The 17,916-nt window shown below is 42.7% G+C and overlaps 1 protein-coding gene across 8 annotated transcripts in view; it reads left to right on the forward strand.

The window, feature by feature from the left end:
* Positions 1-13,375: 13,375 nt before the first annotated feature.
* tafa5a (TAFA chemokine like family member 5a) overlaps positions 13,376-17,916 on the forward strand; it is a 575,012-nt gene continuing 570,471 nt past the window's right edge. For 2 of the 8 annotated variants that reach the window (XM_072562571.1, XM_072562569.1), the window contains exon 1: positions 13,378-14,018. In XM_072562571.1, the coding sequence (XP_072418672.1) occupies positions 13,928-14,018 (91 nt within the window). In that variant the 5' untranslated portion in view covers positions 13,378-13,927. Of the gene's footprint in view, positions 14,019-17,916 lie in introns of all 8 variants that reach the window. The other 6 variants (XM_072562575.1, XM_072562573.1, XM_072562568.1 and 3 more) reach the window with 5 other exon arrangements.

The following is a 17,916-nucleotide window of genomic DNA, read 5'->3' on the forward strand; positions in this document are numbered from 1 at the left end:
CTTGCCAGAGGAAATGGGTTTTCTGTGCCTACTTTATCAGTGCCTCTCATCATCTTCAAAGCTCAATTGGGTCACTTCTTTAACCTTCTCTGTTTCAAGGAGATCAGTCCTAGTTATTTCTACTGCCTCCTAACTGAATTATCTCATCCCTGGTGATATTCTAGTTAACCTTCTCTGTATCCTTTCTAAGACTTATCTGGTTGAGGATCTTGTTAGAAAAACCATACGTGCTGTGAATACTCCAAGGTCCTCACTCAAACTCCTTCCCCAACTTAAAAATCCCATTTCAGAAAATCAGGGCTATAGGGCAGATTCTGTCTTTGCAATAAGCAAAATGGATACTAAATAATTGACATCAAGTTTCCATTGGAATCAGAAGGACTTCTAATTTGCTACTTTTTGATTGGGAGTGCCGCATGTGGTAGTGTTAATATATAATGGATGCAGAATTTCATGAATGAACATCATTGAATTTTGAGAGATATATGTACAGTTCAAAAGGTTAATATTAAATTATTTTTAACAGCTATTGATGGAAGTCATAACAGCTAGGATAATATTAAACATTAACTGTAAGATTGACCTGATGGATATAAATGAATCCATGGGGACAGTGAGGTCTGCAGATGAACATAAATGAATCCATGAGCTATGCAAGATTTGGTTAATCTTGAAACTAAATTTCTTCCATGTTATTCTTCATGTAAGACATCACATTTCAAAGTGCCACAACTACTTACAGATGCAAAATGAATTTGAGAAAAATATCTTTGAGAATGATAAAGAATGTCAGTCATTTTTCCATGGCTTGTATGACATTATTAACCTAGCTTCCTCAAGGGCCCAAACTGGCATTTGCAAGCAACTGCACATCTACAGGCAATTTCCTCAACAACTTCTTTCAACTTCAAACTGACATCAAAACTGGTCAGTTTAATTCAATTTGTACAAAGGAGGCGGCTTTAAAGGGAAAAGCCAATTTAGCACAGCTTTGTCTTCACAACTAAACTCAACAAGATGTCTTGGGGTAAACCAAGAATGCTTGTGAGGGCTGCCAAGGAAGATCAACTCAATTTAATTTTGGAGAATTTTCAGTTGAAGTGTTAAAGTTCAAATCCAGTGTTGACATTTTAAGAATTAATCTAAACCAACAGGACTGCCAGTTCAGTGACCAATGTCTTCTACTTTCCATACAATTCTGTTATATTTATTACTAATAAAACACTAACTTGTAATGAATATGGGGATGGATTATAACCCTCACTGACATGAAAGCATCTTAGTGACCCCGCAAGGTCATTAATTTTTTTTTAACGATGTTTGGATGGTTTGGTAAAGGACAATATTCAATGCAGTTCTGAAAAGAAAATTAGGATTAGTTGAGACCAGTTGTAGTCAGTGATACAGATTTCCAAATGGAAAATATTGAAGATTTGGAACCCAGATTGTATTGGTAAATTGACAACTCTTGAGAGGCAGAGAGAGCGAATAATGTTTTCAATCAAATGATCTATTAATACATCAGGAAAAATCTTACTCTTTGTAAGAACTTTTCATCTGTCAGAATCACTTTATTTCAATTGATAATAAATGTAAAGTATATACTTTGTTGTTACAAATACCTTTTCATAGATGGATTTGGCTATAATATCTACAGGGTACCATGCTTTTTTTTTGCGGCAGGGAAATGAAGATGAAATTATTTACCATGTGTTTTAATCATGTTTAAACATGACCCCAGACGAGAATTGATTTACCCAGCTGACATCCATCATTACCAAAGCTCCTGTTACTGGGAGCTTTGAGTTATTTTTACTGTGCATTTCAGAAGATGAACCTTACAGGAAGGATGCAACAAAATCAATTAATTATATGTTCTTGTGGCTAAAAGAGAAATCATTTACTGTAATGAATTTCCTGAGATCCACTTTCAATCTAAATTTGGTTAAAATCTTGTTGGATCTTTTATCTTATGAAAAATTGAGAATCTCTTGAGTCAACAATGTTAGTTTTGACTGATTTGGATCCCACAACTGAAGTATTGGGAGGGAAATGGTGTAACTATTGAGAATATGAGGTGACCTGTACTTTTTAACTAAATTATTAATCGTTCAATTTTGATTGAATTTTGTTATATCAAGGCATTTCACTTAATAACCGAGGATTTGTATATTTTATTTTGAACAGCAAGAATTTCTCACCAGATTTTCTTTTTTGTATGTGACATCTACATGTTATTCTGAATTGAATATTCTTACCTCAATATCCTGGATTGTTTTAGTCATGTTTATTGAGAAAGTTGTTCAGTATGTAAACTTAAAGGAGTGAGAATATATTGGCTCATGCTGAAGCTAAATGTTCATGGTATTTCAGCGTGTCAGAATATACCTTTTCTACAATAAGATTTGCTCAAAGTTGCCAGTGGAAATTATGGAATAAGTACTGCCTGTATTTCACAAAAGTATCAGGAAGTCAAAAATATTCTTCCAACAAAGGATTCTCATAATTATGTATCTTTTTCATAATAGTCTGAAATGGATTGTCGTGTCATGCAGACTAGCTGTCTTTTCCATTTCTGCATGATGGAAAATCTAGTTCACCTTCAGGGAAATGGAAGTGTTTGAGCTGATAAAGTGATAGAATTTCAGATATCATCCCATCAACTAAAAAAGAGAATCCAGATCTACTTTAACAAGGGCTTTCAATATCAATTATCCATTTAAAGGGCAGATTTTCCCTTGCATTTTGTAAAATAAACTGTAGATTGCAGAGATTTATTGTTTGTCAACATATTATATAAATAGCTAATATCAAAATCAGTCAGATAACAGTGTGTAAGGTCACCACAGAAGGTCAGGTTCATACTCAATTACTAGGTCCCACAAGGGAAGGGAACAGAAGTTTGTCGACTGTAAAAACAATGCTGCCAGTCAGGATGCCTGTTTTCTATCATCATTCCTTCCACTTCAGCTGTTAGGGCCCAGTAATCCACCTGATTCTGTAACTTTTGTAAGTAAGTTAGATAACTTGTTGAAAACTCACTGAGGGCAAGTTTCAGAGTTTAGGAGGGTGCATGTGTTGCACAGTGGGTCAGGGGAAAACCAAATGCAACACAATGGACAGTCAGTTGCAGTAGCACAATCAGCTGAGATAGATGTCTAAGTGGAGAACATGACTGAGAGGGACAAATCCATTGGCACACAGGCACTATTGGATGTGTACAGGTTGTGAGAGAGTTGTCAGTATGTGCTCAGCTAATGCAGGGAGTAATCACCTTGCTGGCATTGCAGGGGCAGAAGAAAGAGCAAGGCTCCAAGACCTAAGGAATCCAGCTGAATGCAAGAAAGCCAGTAGCTGGCAATGGGTGTGCAATGCTAAGATTTTGGGTCTGAGGCAGCACAAAGTAGTGCCTTTGTAGCAGGGACATAAGTCTGTTCTTGGCTAGACCAATCCCCCTCAAAACATGTCAAGGAGGTAGCCTAGACCCCAACATTTTCTTACTTGAAAGGGAAGTGCCAGATGTTGCGTTCTGGATGCAATTCAATTACTCACACTTTCAGACTTGAACCACATGCTTTGTTCACACACTATAGTTAAAATACAGACAAAATAAAAAGAAAAGCATTGGCTTAATTGTGACTCTATCAAAATACTCAACAAAATTTTAAAAAGTATTCATTAATGGCTCAGTGGTTAGCACTGCCATCTCACAGTGCCAGGGACCCGGGTTCAATTCCACTCTTGGGCGCCTGTATGGAGTTTGCACATTCTCCCTGTGTCTGTGTGGGTTTCCTCCCACAAAACAAAGATGAGCAGGTTAGGTGGATTGGCCATGCTAAATTGCCCACAGTTTTTGGGATGTGTAGGTTGGGTGCATTAGTCTGGGGTAAATGTAAGGTAATGTGTCTGGATGGGTTACTCTTCTTAGGGCCGGTGTGAACTTGTTGGGCAGAAGGGCCTGTTTCCTCACTGTAGGGATTCTATGATTCTATAACTTTTCCAATATAGTAACATCCCATAAGCAAAGGCACCAGTTAAATAGATTGTCTCACATGCAATTGTAGCAGCAGGAACAGAACGCTAGCTTTTAACTGAAACAGAGAGAGGACTAAGAGTTTCCACATCTTGCTTCAAGACCCCAGCAACTGCTACTGAAAGCTAAAACTGGTTCTGTGGGAGCTTGACCCCACCCATTCAGGCTGCTTCTACTGTTCCAATTTTTTTTTTTAAATGCAAAGTCTCACAAGTTATTTCCTGTATTGGCTTGAAGCAGACTGCTCTGTCTCAACCTCTCTTCATTTAGAAAAACACTAACACAAAAATTATCTTACAGCCATGGTATTGTCACAATTCATAGTGTCAAAGAGTTAATGACCATTCAGTTTCCCCGTATTTATGCTATGAGCAGCATTGTTTGTAATATCCTGCTATCAACATTCAAGCCTCTTACCTTGAATATTTGAGCCATTGGTTTCCTCCAACTTTGGTCTTTGGTAACATCTCACGCACTCCTACATCTCGCAGGTCACCAGTGTCCTGTTTGGAAAGCTGGCTAGTGTATTCAATTCCAGGCAGGTATGGCTTCACAGGTATGGGCATCACTTCCCTCAAGTGAAAAGTATCATTGATTGCTTTGATGACTACATGGGTGCAGGTAGTAACCAGTTAGTGAGATTAATTACCTAGAGGTCCTTTCACTCCCTCAATGTTCATTTGATCTGGAAATACAATGGGAGCTTCCAACAAATGAGCAATCACTTCCCAGGCAGCTGCCATGACTCTTTCATCCTTTACCTGTCCCAACAATTTTAACTCTTCATCCTGCCCTGTGATTATGTGGATGGATTCTGGCGATTGTTACCTTCGTATAACCCATACTCAGGGTCACAGAACTATAACTAAAACAATTTTCTCACAAAGACCACCGTTGAGTAGGCCATTGGCCTGCTGGGGCTTTAGTCTCAGTGTCTAGACCACTCTGGTGATGCTTCTGCAACACGTCCTGACATTTTGGCAGTTTATTGTCCTCTCCATAGCGTGACCCTGCAGAAATACGTGGACCTTGAAGAGGGTGAGGCTTTGGAAGGCAGCAGCACAGTGGAGAAAGAGGAGGAGCAGGATATGGAAGAGGATAAGAAAGATGCAAAATGCCAGATGTGTTCCAACTACAGATGATGATTGTCAAGGCAGCATAAGTCTCAAGAATCTCTTTCAGGTGCTGTCTCTGTCAAGGATCATCTGATCTAGGAGCATTTTCAGTTGAACTCTTAGAAATCTGGAGGACCACATAGTCTGGAATTCGCTTTGACGTGGCTGTCAGAGCATTTTCTTTGAAAACAAACTCTGGAATAGATCCGTTCTTACAGCCAATGGGTGAAAAATGTTTGTCCAGTTGTTTCACTGCCCCTCTTTAAGCATTGTTGCTTCTCTTCACCACTTCCCCTCTTTTACATTTCACCTTAAAGAGTGAAAGCTCATTCATCCGATATCATGTGCCATCATTTACATTGTGTGAAGTAACAGAAGTACACAACTACCATAAAAAAACCCAGTGAACCACTAAATACCCTGCCTGATGCAATAACCTCTGATCTTAGCTAATTCTAGGTTGTAATCTGCTTACGTCCTCTGAGGAGGTGAGAATAGCTTTATTTCCTTCATTTCTGTTAGCAGTTGAGATTCCCAGGGCAGTCTGCCATCATGGTGATGGCAGTGTGGTCATGTTGAGATCCTACCGTATTTCTGTCAATGTAGGAGCAACCTTTGCTGCATAGATGGCCCATCAGAGGTCAACAGTATTTATACCCTCATCATCATCCTCACTGGCTACCTCTGGGTGTTTTTTTCTTGTTAATGTGATGCAATTTAGCACTTATCATCTATCCTTAACTACACTTGAGGAAGTTGTGGGAGTTGCCTTTTTGAATTGCTACAGTCCTAAGGAGTGCTTTAGAGAGTTGCAGGGCTTTGGACCAGCAACACTGATGGAGTGATGATACAGTTTCAGGTCAGAGGTTGCATGACTTTGAGAGGCCTTTTAAGATGGTGGTTTTCCACTGCCTTCATCAACTGCCATTGCCCTTTTAGATGGTAAGGGTCATGGGTTTGGAAGGTGTTGTTTAAGGGATCTCAGTGATTTGCTGCATTATATTTTATGGATGACACAGACTGCTTCCATTATGTGTCAGTAGTGAACAGAGTGAAAATTGAAAGTGGTAAATTACCTACCATTTAAATGAGTTGCTTTGTCTTAGATGGTGCGGAGCTTCTTGAGTGTTGATGGAGTAGTACCCACACAGACAAGAAGAAAGTATTCTTTCACTCTCTCTTGTCAATGTTCAGCAGACACTGGGGAGATGGGGTGTGTGACTTATCTGCCACATAAATCCTTGGTCTCTGACTTCCTCTTGTCATGAGTGTTTATATAGCTAGGCCTGTTCAGTGGTAACAATCAAGAAGTTCATAGTGAAGGATTCAGGGGCAGTAATACCCATTGTCTGTGAAGAAGTACTGATTAGATTTTCCCTTTTTAGAGATGGCCATTGCCTGGCACTGATGCAGTGTGAATATTATTTGCCACTTAGCAGCCCAAGTTTGAATATCATCTATTTCTTGCTTCAGTATCTGAGGAGTCACAAATGGTGCTGAACCTTGAGCAATCTTCAGCAAATATTCCCACTTCTGACCTTTTGATGGGGAAGGGAATTGAGAAAGCAGCTGAGGATGGTTGGGTATAGGACACTCCTCAGAGAAGCTCATACAGTGATGTCCTGGGATTTAGAAAATTACCCTCCAAAACACATAACCATCTTACTTTGTGCCTCCAACCAACCATCTTTCCCTGCTCACTCCTCCTCATTTTAATTTTGCTAGGGCCCTTCAATGGCATACTTAGTTAAGTGCTGACTTGATGTTAAAGCTGTTATTCTCACCTCACCTCCAGACTTCAGCTGTTTTAACCAAAGCTGTACTGAGTCAGAAGTGAGGAGCCTTGTCAGAGGCTGAAGTGAGCATCAGTAAGTACGTTGTTTCTGAACAGGTTCTACTTGATAGTACTTATGATGACTCCTCCATCACTTTGCTAATGATCGATGATGGCCTACAGCACTGAATGTATGTGCTGTCCTGAATTGCTATATCTGTTTAAAATGTATTCCATTTCGCATGATGATTAGTGCTGCACAACACAATAGAAAGCTTTTTCATTGTGAAACTCGGACTATTTTTTTCCACAAGGACTTTGCAGCAGTCACTCCACCAATACCATCATGGACAGGTGCACCTGGACAGGTCGGTTACTGAGAATGAAATCAAATAGGTCTTTTTCTCCATTGTTAGTTTGCTCAACACCTGCTGGAGTTCTAGACTAATTGAGGGGATTGTGGATGTAGACCCACCCTCGATTTCTTTACTTCCAACTGCCACCAGTACAGTGACTGCCTCAACTTGTTCACACCCTCACCCACTCCAACATCTTACCCTTTCAATGCGCAGCCCTCTACTCCCTCCATTCCAACCCAAACCTCACCATCTAACCAGTGGACAAGGTGAGGCACAGTGGTAGTTTGGCGCACTGCAGACACCAACTCAAAGACACCTCCTCTTACTGACCTCTTGACCATGACCTCAACCCCCATCACCAAACCATCATCTCCCAGAATGTACACAACTTCATCACCCCAGGGGATCTCACACACAAGGCTTCCAACCTCACAGTTTGGGAATCCTGCACCGCCCAGTTCTACCTCCTACCCATGATCCACAAGCCTGATCACCTTGGCCGACCCATCGTCTCAGCCTGCTCTTACCCTACCGAACTCACCTCCACATACCTCGATACTGTCCTATTCCCCCCTTGTCCAGGAACTCCCCACATACATTCAGGACAATACCTATGCCCTCCACCACCTTGAAGATTTTTGTTTCCCTGGCCCCCAATGCCTCATCTTCACCATGGACATCCAGTTCCTCTATACCTCCATCCACCATAAACAGGGCCTCCAAGCCCTCCGTTTCTTCCTCTCCCACTGATACTCTCATTCGTTTGGCTGAACTGGTGCTCACCCTCAATAATTTCTACTTCTCCCACATCCTACAGACAAAAGGGGTAGCCATGGGCACCCGCATGGGCCCCAGTTTTCCCAGTCTCTTTGTCGGTTACGTGGAACAGTCCATCTTCCATAGTTACACTGGCACCACTCCCCACCTCTTCCTCTGCTACATTGATGACTATATCAGCGCTACCTTGTGCTCCCATGAGGAGGTTGAACAGTTCATCAACTTCACCTACACATTCCACCCTGACCTTGAGTTCACCTGGACCATCTCAGACACCTCCCTCCCCTTTCTGGACCGCTCTATCTCCATCAACAGTGACCGACTCAACACTGACATCTTCTACAAACCCACCGACTCCCACAGCTACCTGGACTACACCTCCTCCCCCCCCCGCCTCCTGTAAAAGTGCTATCCCTTATTCCCAATTCCTCCGCCTCTGCCACATCTGCTCCCAGGAGGATCAGTTCCACACCAGATGGCCCCTTCTTTAAAGACCACAATTTCCCATCCCATGTGGTTGATGATGCCCTCCAGCACATCTCATCCACAACCCACACTCTGACCTCGAAACCTCACCCCTCCAACTGCATTTAGGACAGAACGCCCCTGGTCCTCACCTTCCATCCCACCAACCTCTGTATATATTGCATTATCCTCCACCATTTCCGCCACCTACAAATGGACTCCACCACCAGAGATATATTTTCCTCCCCACCCCTATCCACTTTCCATAAAGACCATTCCCTCCACAATTCCCTTGTTAGGTCCACACCACCCCCCGCCCTACCAAGCCATGTCATTTTCTGTATCCGTTGCTCCCGATGCAGTTTCCTCTACATTGGGGAGACAGGATGCCTACTCACAGAGCGCTTCAGAGAACATCTCCTCAACACCCGCATGAACCAACCCCACCTCCCCATGGCCAAACACTTCAACTGCCCCTTTCACTCCTCCAAGGATATGCAAGTCCTGGGCCTCCTCCATTGCCACTCCGTAACCACCCACCGCCTGGAGGCAGAATGCCTCATCTTCCACATTGAGACCCTCCAACCCCACAGCATTAATGTGGATTTCACCAGTTTCCTCATTTTCCCTCCACCCACCTTATCCCAGTTCCAACCTTCCAACTTAGCACTGCCCTCATGACCTGTCCAACTTGTCCAGGTTCCTTCTCACCTTTCTGCTCCACCCTCCCCTCTGATCTATCACTATTACTCCTACCTCCACCTACCTATCACACTCTGTTACCTTCCCCCCAGCCCCACCCCCCTCCCATTTATCTCTCCACCTTGAGACTCCCAGCCTCATTCCTGATGAAGTGCTTTTCCCGAAACGTCGATTCTCCTGCTCCTCGGATGCTGACTAACCTGCTGTGCTTTTCCAGTACCACACTCTCGACTCTAATCTCCAGCATCTGTAGTCCTCACTTTTGCCTAACTAGACAGGATTACCAGCTCTGAAATGAGTGCAACTCTCAGCATCTTTGTGTCATCTGTTCTACTGTTCAGTCAATGTTGCAAAATATGGCAGCATTCTGTGTAGATTACTGCTTTGCTCCTGTATCCACTTGGAGTGCTGCTGCACGTAGGTCTCCATGAATTTGGACAGTTTCTCAATGGAGAGTGTGTTTAAAAACTGTGAATCAACATAATGACTATCACTGAGAATTCCTGACATCTGGAAACATGGAACATGACCCCTTTCTTATTTACTGTGCTTTCTGCCACCCTGCAATTGGGTCAGCTGAGCATGGCAGTGCTATCCTCCATCTCTGAGGGGCCCTACACTTTGCCTCTTGCCTCTTGTCCTGCTCACCCATGATGTTTTTATAATCTACTGCCTTCCTAACCAAAAACGTGCAAGGATCCACCAATGTGAATGTGCCTGCACAGGTGCAGATGCACTTGTAAGATGTGGTTGTTCCTTGAGGCACTTGTCCCTGTGTTCTGATGGGATTGTATCTCTCCATGTCCAAGTCAGAAGAAAATCACATGGCAACTAACTTCAGCTCAGACTTCACATGCAGTAGAGTCTTTGCTGTTTCGTCAGACAGGGAGAGGCACTGATCTCCAGCTTTTACATCCTCTCCACTAGGTATGGCCATTTTGCCTTTTTGCCTTCCTGAATTTGCTCCTGATAGCTCTCACCCACCCACCCCGGCAATGTCTATAGCTCCCTCCTCTTTGGTTGTTTTTGTGTGTTTGCACAGTTCTCTAACAGTGCACTTCCTTGAGCAGTAAGAATCCTTTTCTGCTACACAGTGAAAATAGTGAAAGGTATAATGTTGTTGACCTTTCTGATCAATGCCTGCAGTTCATTAATGTAAGATGGTGTATACATCAGTGCTTGTAGAACCTTAAATAGATGAAGACTCTGAGCCTTGGTGCTGGGCCAATAGATATCCCGAGTACCCATTCCTGTAAATTATCAGGGAGAGAAGGACCCCTTGATATAATAATCTATGGATAGATGCAAAACAATGCAACCTTTTCAGATTATTTTCATAACATGATTAGCATTAACTCAAACAGACTTTGATATACAATATTAGTCAACACTGATTCGTAATGAAAGGCTTATGCCCGAAACGTCGACTCTCCTGTTCCTCGGATTCTATCTGATTTGCTGTGCTTTTCCAGCACCACACTCTTCGACTCTGATCTCCAACATCTGCAGTCCTCACTTTCTCCTCTTCCACAATGTATCATTGGTTTTGTCTTTCAAAAGGGTAAAGTATGCTGAAACATTTTCAAAGAGCTGGATAGGTAATTGAGACTAAGAGTAGAAGACTGAGATAGTCCTGCACCGTTGAAAGTGATGTTTCTGGGATGAAATGTCGAATATTATTATCAGGTTAAAAAAGAATGAGGCTCTTTGCAGTAGTTCATTAAGCAGTCCATCCCACCTTCTCACAGGCAATGGGCAATAAACAATAATTGCTGATCTTACCTATAATGCCAATATTCTTGAATTTTTTTTTAAATGTCCAATTAACCTTGACAAATTCCAAAATCTTATGCAAGTATTTTCTAATGTTTCTTGGTCAACCAATATTATTAAAATAAATTATCTAGTTACTAATTTTGCTGCTTCTTATGAGTTTTTTTTCAAATTGGTTTCCTTTCATAATCATTTTAGGTATAAATGCAAACTTCTTATCTAAGGTGCTGAAGAGACAGAATGCTGGAACGACAGGTCAGGGAGCTTATTCGGACAGAGAAACATATGAAATGTCGACGTTATCTTTGCAGATATTACCTGATTTGCTCTACTTTCCCAGTATTTTTCTGTGTATCAGATTTCAGTGATTTCCAAAATTATTTTTGTGCTTGCGACTTAACTCTCCGATATTTCTATTACAAGAAAGTGAGGACTGCAAATGCTGGAGATCAAAGTTAAAAGGTGTGGTGCTGGAAAAGCACAGCAGGTCAGGCAGCATCCGAGGAGCAGGAGAGTCGACGTCTAGGACATCAGCCCTTCATCAGGCATGTGATGAAAGGCTTATGCCTAAAACGTTGACTCTCCTGCTCCTCAGATCCTGCCTGACCTGCTGTGCTTTTCCAGCACCACACCTTTTGACTCTGATATTTCTATTACATCAGTCAGTTATCTGTCGAACCTTTCTACGTAATGATTTGGAGCAGCGCTCCGAAAGCTAGTGCTTCCAATTAAAGCTGTTGGACTATAACCTGGTGGTGTGTGATTTTTAACTTTCCACATAAGGCTGCCAATGTGATCAATCACTATTAGGATCAGCACTGCGGACAGCGCCCAACAGCTCGTTGAAAAATGGCACTGCCACAAGTTCAAAAAGCACTCCTCCCGTGTGATCACTGGATTTGAGAAAATGGATAACTCTGCAGAGGTAAAAGTGCAAGAATCAATCTCAGCCTATGATGTGTCCTTCTTGCCGATGTTTATAATGAACATTCTAGACAGTATCAGAATGCAGGACTTCAAACTGCTTGCAACATTTGACAGTCAGCTCTCTGTCTCTTGTTGCACGGTACAATATGCTGGGATGCTCATTCTAGCTGTCACACTGCATGAAATTTGATCTCTTGGTTTATTGATTTGATTGTCTGAAGGTTTCACTGCAACAGCCATCATCCGTTCTCCCATCTGTAAGGACATTAAAGGCCTAAAACGCGTAGTTTTATACTTTAAAAAAAATTTAACTTGTCAATGACATCTTGTATTCAAAAGCATTTATTTGTTTTTGGACACAATATATGGCTTGGAATAATAAAACAAAGCATGAAATCTTTATGTTTACCAAGGGGGTAGACTGATCACTCTGAAGTTATCTCGATTCAGACGGTGCACACAGTAAAAAGTGACCCTGGCCGGTTACTCCATCGGTGGCATTAGCCTGCAGTGAGTCACGATACAAAGTTGTTTACTGCAGTATTGGGGGGAAAATTGATACAGTTTTAATTTACATGGGATACTGGTTACAGTGGGATGTATAGTTACACATTGGGATTGTTACAACCAGACTACTTGAAGCAACGAATTGAACTCTCTGCAACGCTAGTGGTTGGAGTTCAGCTTTTTTTTAAGATGCGCGACTTTCCACCCTCAAGCAACTTGAAGGCTTGCCGCTACACTGACACCCAAGCGGCCCCCCTGTAGCTGGTCCAGTTATCGATCTGAACGAAGCTGAGCGGCTGCTGGATAACAGTTGACACGATGTTGGCAGACTGAGTGTGCTCTGCGCCCGGACACAAGCCAGAGGCCAGTTCTTATTCCAGATGTGTTCCGCCTGACGTCAGGAAAGGGATTTACCTTTCCGTTTTCCCAACCGGGGGAGGGGGATTTGGGGGAACCCGCCAGCAGGAACAGGAACTGGGGTTTCGGTATAAAGGGTACAGGGAGGGGGGGGAAGAGGTTGGCTCTCACTGGGGAAGGGAGGAGCGGCATTTCCCTGAAGCAAGCCGGTGAGAGAGAAGCTGGCAGGGGTGGGGGAATCCATCCGGAACAACCACAGACAACATCAACAAGCCGTGGCCGCGAAAGAAGGACGGAATTTTAAAAGCTCCGGACGGAGAAGGGGACTGAGAGCAGCCTCCAATGTTGTCTCGCTCCTTCACCCCGTGCAATGGGGATGAATAAAGTCAAAATGCAGAAAGCAGCGGCTTCCCAGCCCCTGGCACTATCCGTCGGTGGAGCAGGATCGCGAGTGAAGTGAACAGACTCCTGTGTGAGCCACGGAGAGAGAGAGAGAGAGGAGGCAGGGCTCCTGCTTTTCACTGCTGGGAGTGGCGAGTGAGGACGATCCGGGGTGGGACTGGGAGGGGAAGGGGGTGTATTTATTTTTTTGGTGGTTTGTGTGTCAAAGACAGGGAAAGGGGGAGGAACAGGAGTGGCCGGGCAGCCCGAGACCATGAGCTGTCGTCTCCCGCAGCAGCCCCGGGAAAAGTGCGTGGAGCAGAGGCGGCGAGGGGCAGCCGGCGGGGAACGGCGTTCGCCTCTTCATCAGGCGGAGTGTGGGGCGGGGATGGAGCGGGCCCGCTGCTCTCAACTGAAGTGAAGACCAGCGTCTCCCCGGGCCACAGCAATCACCTGCTTCTTTTACTCAGTGACCCAGGGAAGGAGGGGTTGAGGAGGTCCGGCTGGCCAGTCTCTCTCTTAACACAACACACACACACTCTCTCTCAGACACACACAAAGTGAACCGTCAAAGCAGCAGCTGAATGGATCGAGCAAATCCGGGCAGCGAGACCCTGGCGCCACAGTGAAGGCCATTCCTCTCGGTGCCAGAGGGGTCTGTGTGTGTGTGTGTGTGTGTGTGAGTTCCAGCGGGGCACCCTCCTTTCTCCATGGTACCTTGTCAGGGAGGCTAACGCTGCTGCCTGCGATTCTCAGCATGCAGCTCCTGAAAGCGGTCTGGGCTTTGGCTGGAGCCGCCGTCTGCTCGGTCCTCATCTTCGTGATCCATTCACACCTCCTGAAAGAAGGTAAGCGTGCTCTCGGAAGCTCTCTTGACTTGTTGTCCTTCCTGCAATGTAACCAGCGGAGAGACGGGGCAAACTGCGAACGATACGCCGTCAAACCGAGCCAAAAAAAGACACCGAACCCACGCAAAAAAAAACCCCGAATTCTTCACCGATTCTCTGATTTATTTGATATTCCAACCTGTCACTTTGGTTAATCGGTTTGAGTCGAGGTGTCCTGGGAAAGGCAGAGTGCTGTAGTGTGTAAACAGGGGAGTGAGGGAGAGGGGATCGCTCTGTCCCTGGGTGTGCAGTTGCAGGTTCAGTGGAGGGCGCTGGAGCTCTGTGGAAAGAGTCCGAGCTGCAGCGCGGAAACTCCGCTGGCCAGGACTCTCTCCACCTGCCCCTGAACTTCTCTGAAGTTTCCAACAGGGGCTTACATTCTCAGACCAACTGCTCCGCCGCAGAACCCGCGGCTCAGGTCTGGAAAAAGCAGAATCGAGAGACGGGACGGATTTCCCCGCTGAGACCCTGAGGTAGTGAGTGTTATTGTGTGTGGGCTTGAGGCATTGCCTTTTCTCTGATAGCCTGAACGGAGATTTCAGAATGAGCTCACTGACCTTTCAGCTCAGTGGAAGCTTTGAAGCAAACAGCACAACACGGGGTTAAACATCGACCAGATTAAGAAGCATTAAGTAAACTCAGGCTAACAATAGTTCTTTATGGGGGCGTTATCATTATTGTTTTGTAGTGATTCGCTCGCAGAGCTTTTGAAGTCAGTCTCGTTCCCATGTCTGTACATGGAACTAAGTAATCTGACGATCTCTCCAGTTATAAGTTCCAAGTTTGTACTCAGTCTGAGACGATTAAATGAAGTGTGTGGCCTGTTTTGTTGAGAACCGAGGTAGAATACAGCATTTGTTTGAAAAGCCTCTTTGACAAAAAGCGCCGGTAAAAGAAACACTGGCGTTTGCTCATTGGCATCTTTTCATGCACCATTCTGTGGGTATTAAAGGCAGACCTAATTTTGGAGGTAACTGTCATCCGCACCATCCATTAGTACAGAAGTTAAAGGTGGTTTGCAGTTTAGCAAATGTGACCCGTCCGTATCATGAGAACTCAGCAGGAAGAGACTTGCTGGTGTTTCTGAAGGTTTTTAGTGATTCAGCATCCACTGGGTTGAGCATCCAACTCTTACCTTATCCCAGCCTTTTATTTATTATGGAACAGCATTAAAGGACCTCGAGCAGATCACGGAGAATTAGGAGCATCAAGGAATGTACTCTAGATTGAGTTTAATACAGTCTGCGGGTTTTCAGATGAACGATTTTAATGCTCGCTGAGATATATGTGTAACATTATAAATAACAGTGGTGGTGTTAGTAAGCACTATCTTTCACAGGCTGTAGAGTGAGGCTCTTGAACAAGGTTTAAGTTAAGGACCTTGTTTACTCATAAATCATCGATTTGATTTCAGAATTTAAAACAAGCTTCATAAGTAAAAAATTTCAAATATTTTCATTAAATTAGCAGCAATGATGTTTTATTTAGTACAGTTGACTAGTCCTTTTGTTTAGAATAAAAAATCTGGAGGAATTGCTCTTTCTGGAATTTATGTGCATCTGTATTGTTATCATCTGTAATCATGCTGGGTGATTAGTGGATAAGTTCTAATGTTTGTCAGGGTGTGTTGGGAAAATTGACAGACTGTTATGTTTCTGAGAGTTGATAACTGATGGGGCTGACTTTGTGCTTGCATGTGTGAACTCCTCAGTAACAATTTGGCAGCTCCCTACAATCTTTGTATCCAAGTTCAACTTTTCCTAGTACATGATATGGAGCCATTGTGAGGCTCATAAGAAGAGTCAACTTCATCTACAGTAATCTTCTTTTCACCATAGCATACACATTTCTCCTCTAACTGATCAGACTTCTTTAAGACTACTGGAGTGGAGTTTTGTTCAAAATCCAATTTACTTCTAAACCGATTGTTATAAATGAAGTGATCTTCCCTCATTATTAATTATGTTTAAACTAATTTTATTCTCTTCTCATTATAATGCTGCAAATGATGCACACTTATCTGATCTAATATTATTTATCAGCCAAGGTTTAATTAAATAGTGAATGTCTCTCCTTTTCAGTCGCCATTAATTTGGCCTATTATGCCTAATGAAATTTGCATCTCAAATGTTTTGAATGTGGGTTTTCTGTCCTTGCAGAATATGCTGAAATACACTTATTAACAGATCTAATCAGTTAGCTGTCTCAAAATGAAAGTTCAAGTGGACATGTGAAATTGTGCTTAGAATATCTATCTGGCAGATAATCATTGTTCCATCTTGCAATGTGGTATTTGTTTTCACAAATGAGTCTAATTCAGTAATATATGAATGATGAAACTAAAAGAAATTGTAATCACCTTATTCTCTGTCAAGAAATATATGACATTCCAAAGGGAGTTTTAGAATTTAGCATACTTCATGAATTGTTGAATTTCAAACTGGGATTGCTGTACAGTCATTGTCCTATATTTAACTGTGTTGGGCAAATCATTCAATGCCATCATAAAGCCACTTTCACTTGCTTGTGATAAATTATCTGTTGTATAGTTTATCAAAATTCTTTCCTCCATTGACTTTTCTTTGTAGCAAAGGATATTTCCTAATGTCCAGCATCTTCACTGAACTTAAGGGCTGTCCACTTCTTCCACCTAAAGTGCTTCTGTAAAATGTAATGAACATTTGACACATTTTAATAACTTTGGCTGTGTCGTGCTCTAAGCCAAGGAAAATGTTCCACTTAGCAGAGATGCAGTTAGGCTCAGATCCAAAAAAGGGAGATTTTAGTTGGAATAACTGAAAGCTTCAGAAACTACATAGGTTTTGACGGTGATCTTAATGAAAGAAAGGAAACTGAATATCTGGAAGAAAGGATTGTCATAGACTTGGATGGCTAAAAGCATGACAGTGAATGGGAGGGATGGGCTGCACAGGTGTCCACAGTCAAAGGAACAGGGGGTTCAGGACTGGATGGTGTTTTAAATGGGGAGGATCAAGAGGGATTTGAATAAAAGGGTGAGATTTTAATATTGGAGACATTTTTAAAGCCTGTGAGATTAAATAGGTAGTGGCAGCATGCGTACAAAATTGGCGAAGGAACAGAAAGTAGATAGTTGTGGTGAATGGTTGCTTTTCAGACTGGAAATAAACAACACTGTTTCCCACGGATTGATATATATTAATGACCTGGATTTGGGCATGCTGGGCAGAATTTCAAGATTTGCAGATGACATGGAACTGTGTAATCTAGTCAGCAACAAGATGGATAGCAACCCAATTTACAAGGACGTAGGCAGGCTGGTGAAGTAGACATATACATGAGAAAAGAAATGTAGAAATGTAATGAATTGAATTGTGAATTTATTTTGAGAAGAATGAAAAGAGGTAATATAAACTAAATAGCGCAATTTAAATTTGTGCGGAAACCTGGATTGTATGCTCACAAATGCTTTAAGGGTGAGAGGATAAGTTGAGAAGACCGTTGAAGGGTTTATTAAGACAGAATTTGGTATTGTAGTAAGGAGGTTATGTGAAACTCTCCATAAAATCCTTGTTAGGCCGCTCCTGGAACATCATGTTCAATTCTGGGTGCTAGACTTTAGGAAAGTTGCAAAGATCTGAGGAGGGTATAATATTGTGGGGAAGCCAGGATTTGTGCTCCTTAGAACAAGGAAGTTGAAGATAAAATTTAATAATGACATTCAAAGTCATTAATGCTTCTGATAGGAAAAAAAAGGAGAAACGGTTTCAAATGGGAGAACCTTTGTTAACCAGAGGTTGCAGCTTTTAAAGTCATGGTAGGGGGGTTGGCTAGAGGCATCATGAGGACTTTCTTTTATGCAGTGAATTGTACTGATATG

This window comes from Chiloscyllium punctatum, chromosome 44 (genome assembly GCF_047496795.1).
Source record: "Chiloscyllium punctatum isolate Juve2018m chromosome 44, sChiPun1.3, whole genome shotgun sequence".
Lineage (NCBI taxonomy): Eukaryota > Metazoa > Chordata > Chondrichthyes > Orectolobiformes > Hemiscylliidae > Chiloscyllium > Chiloscyllium punctatum.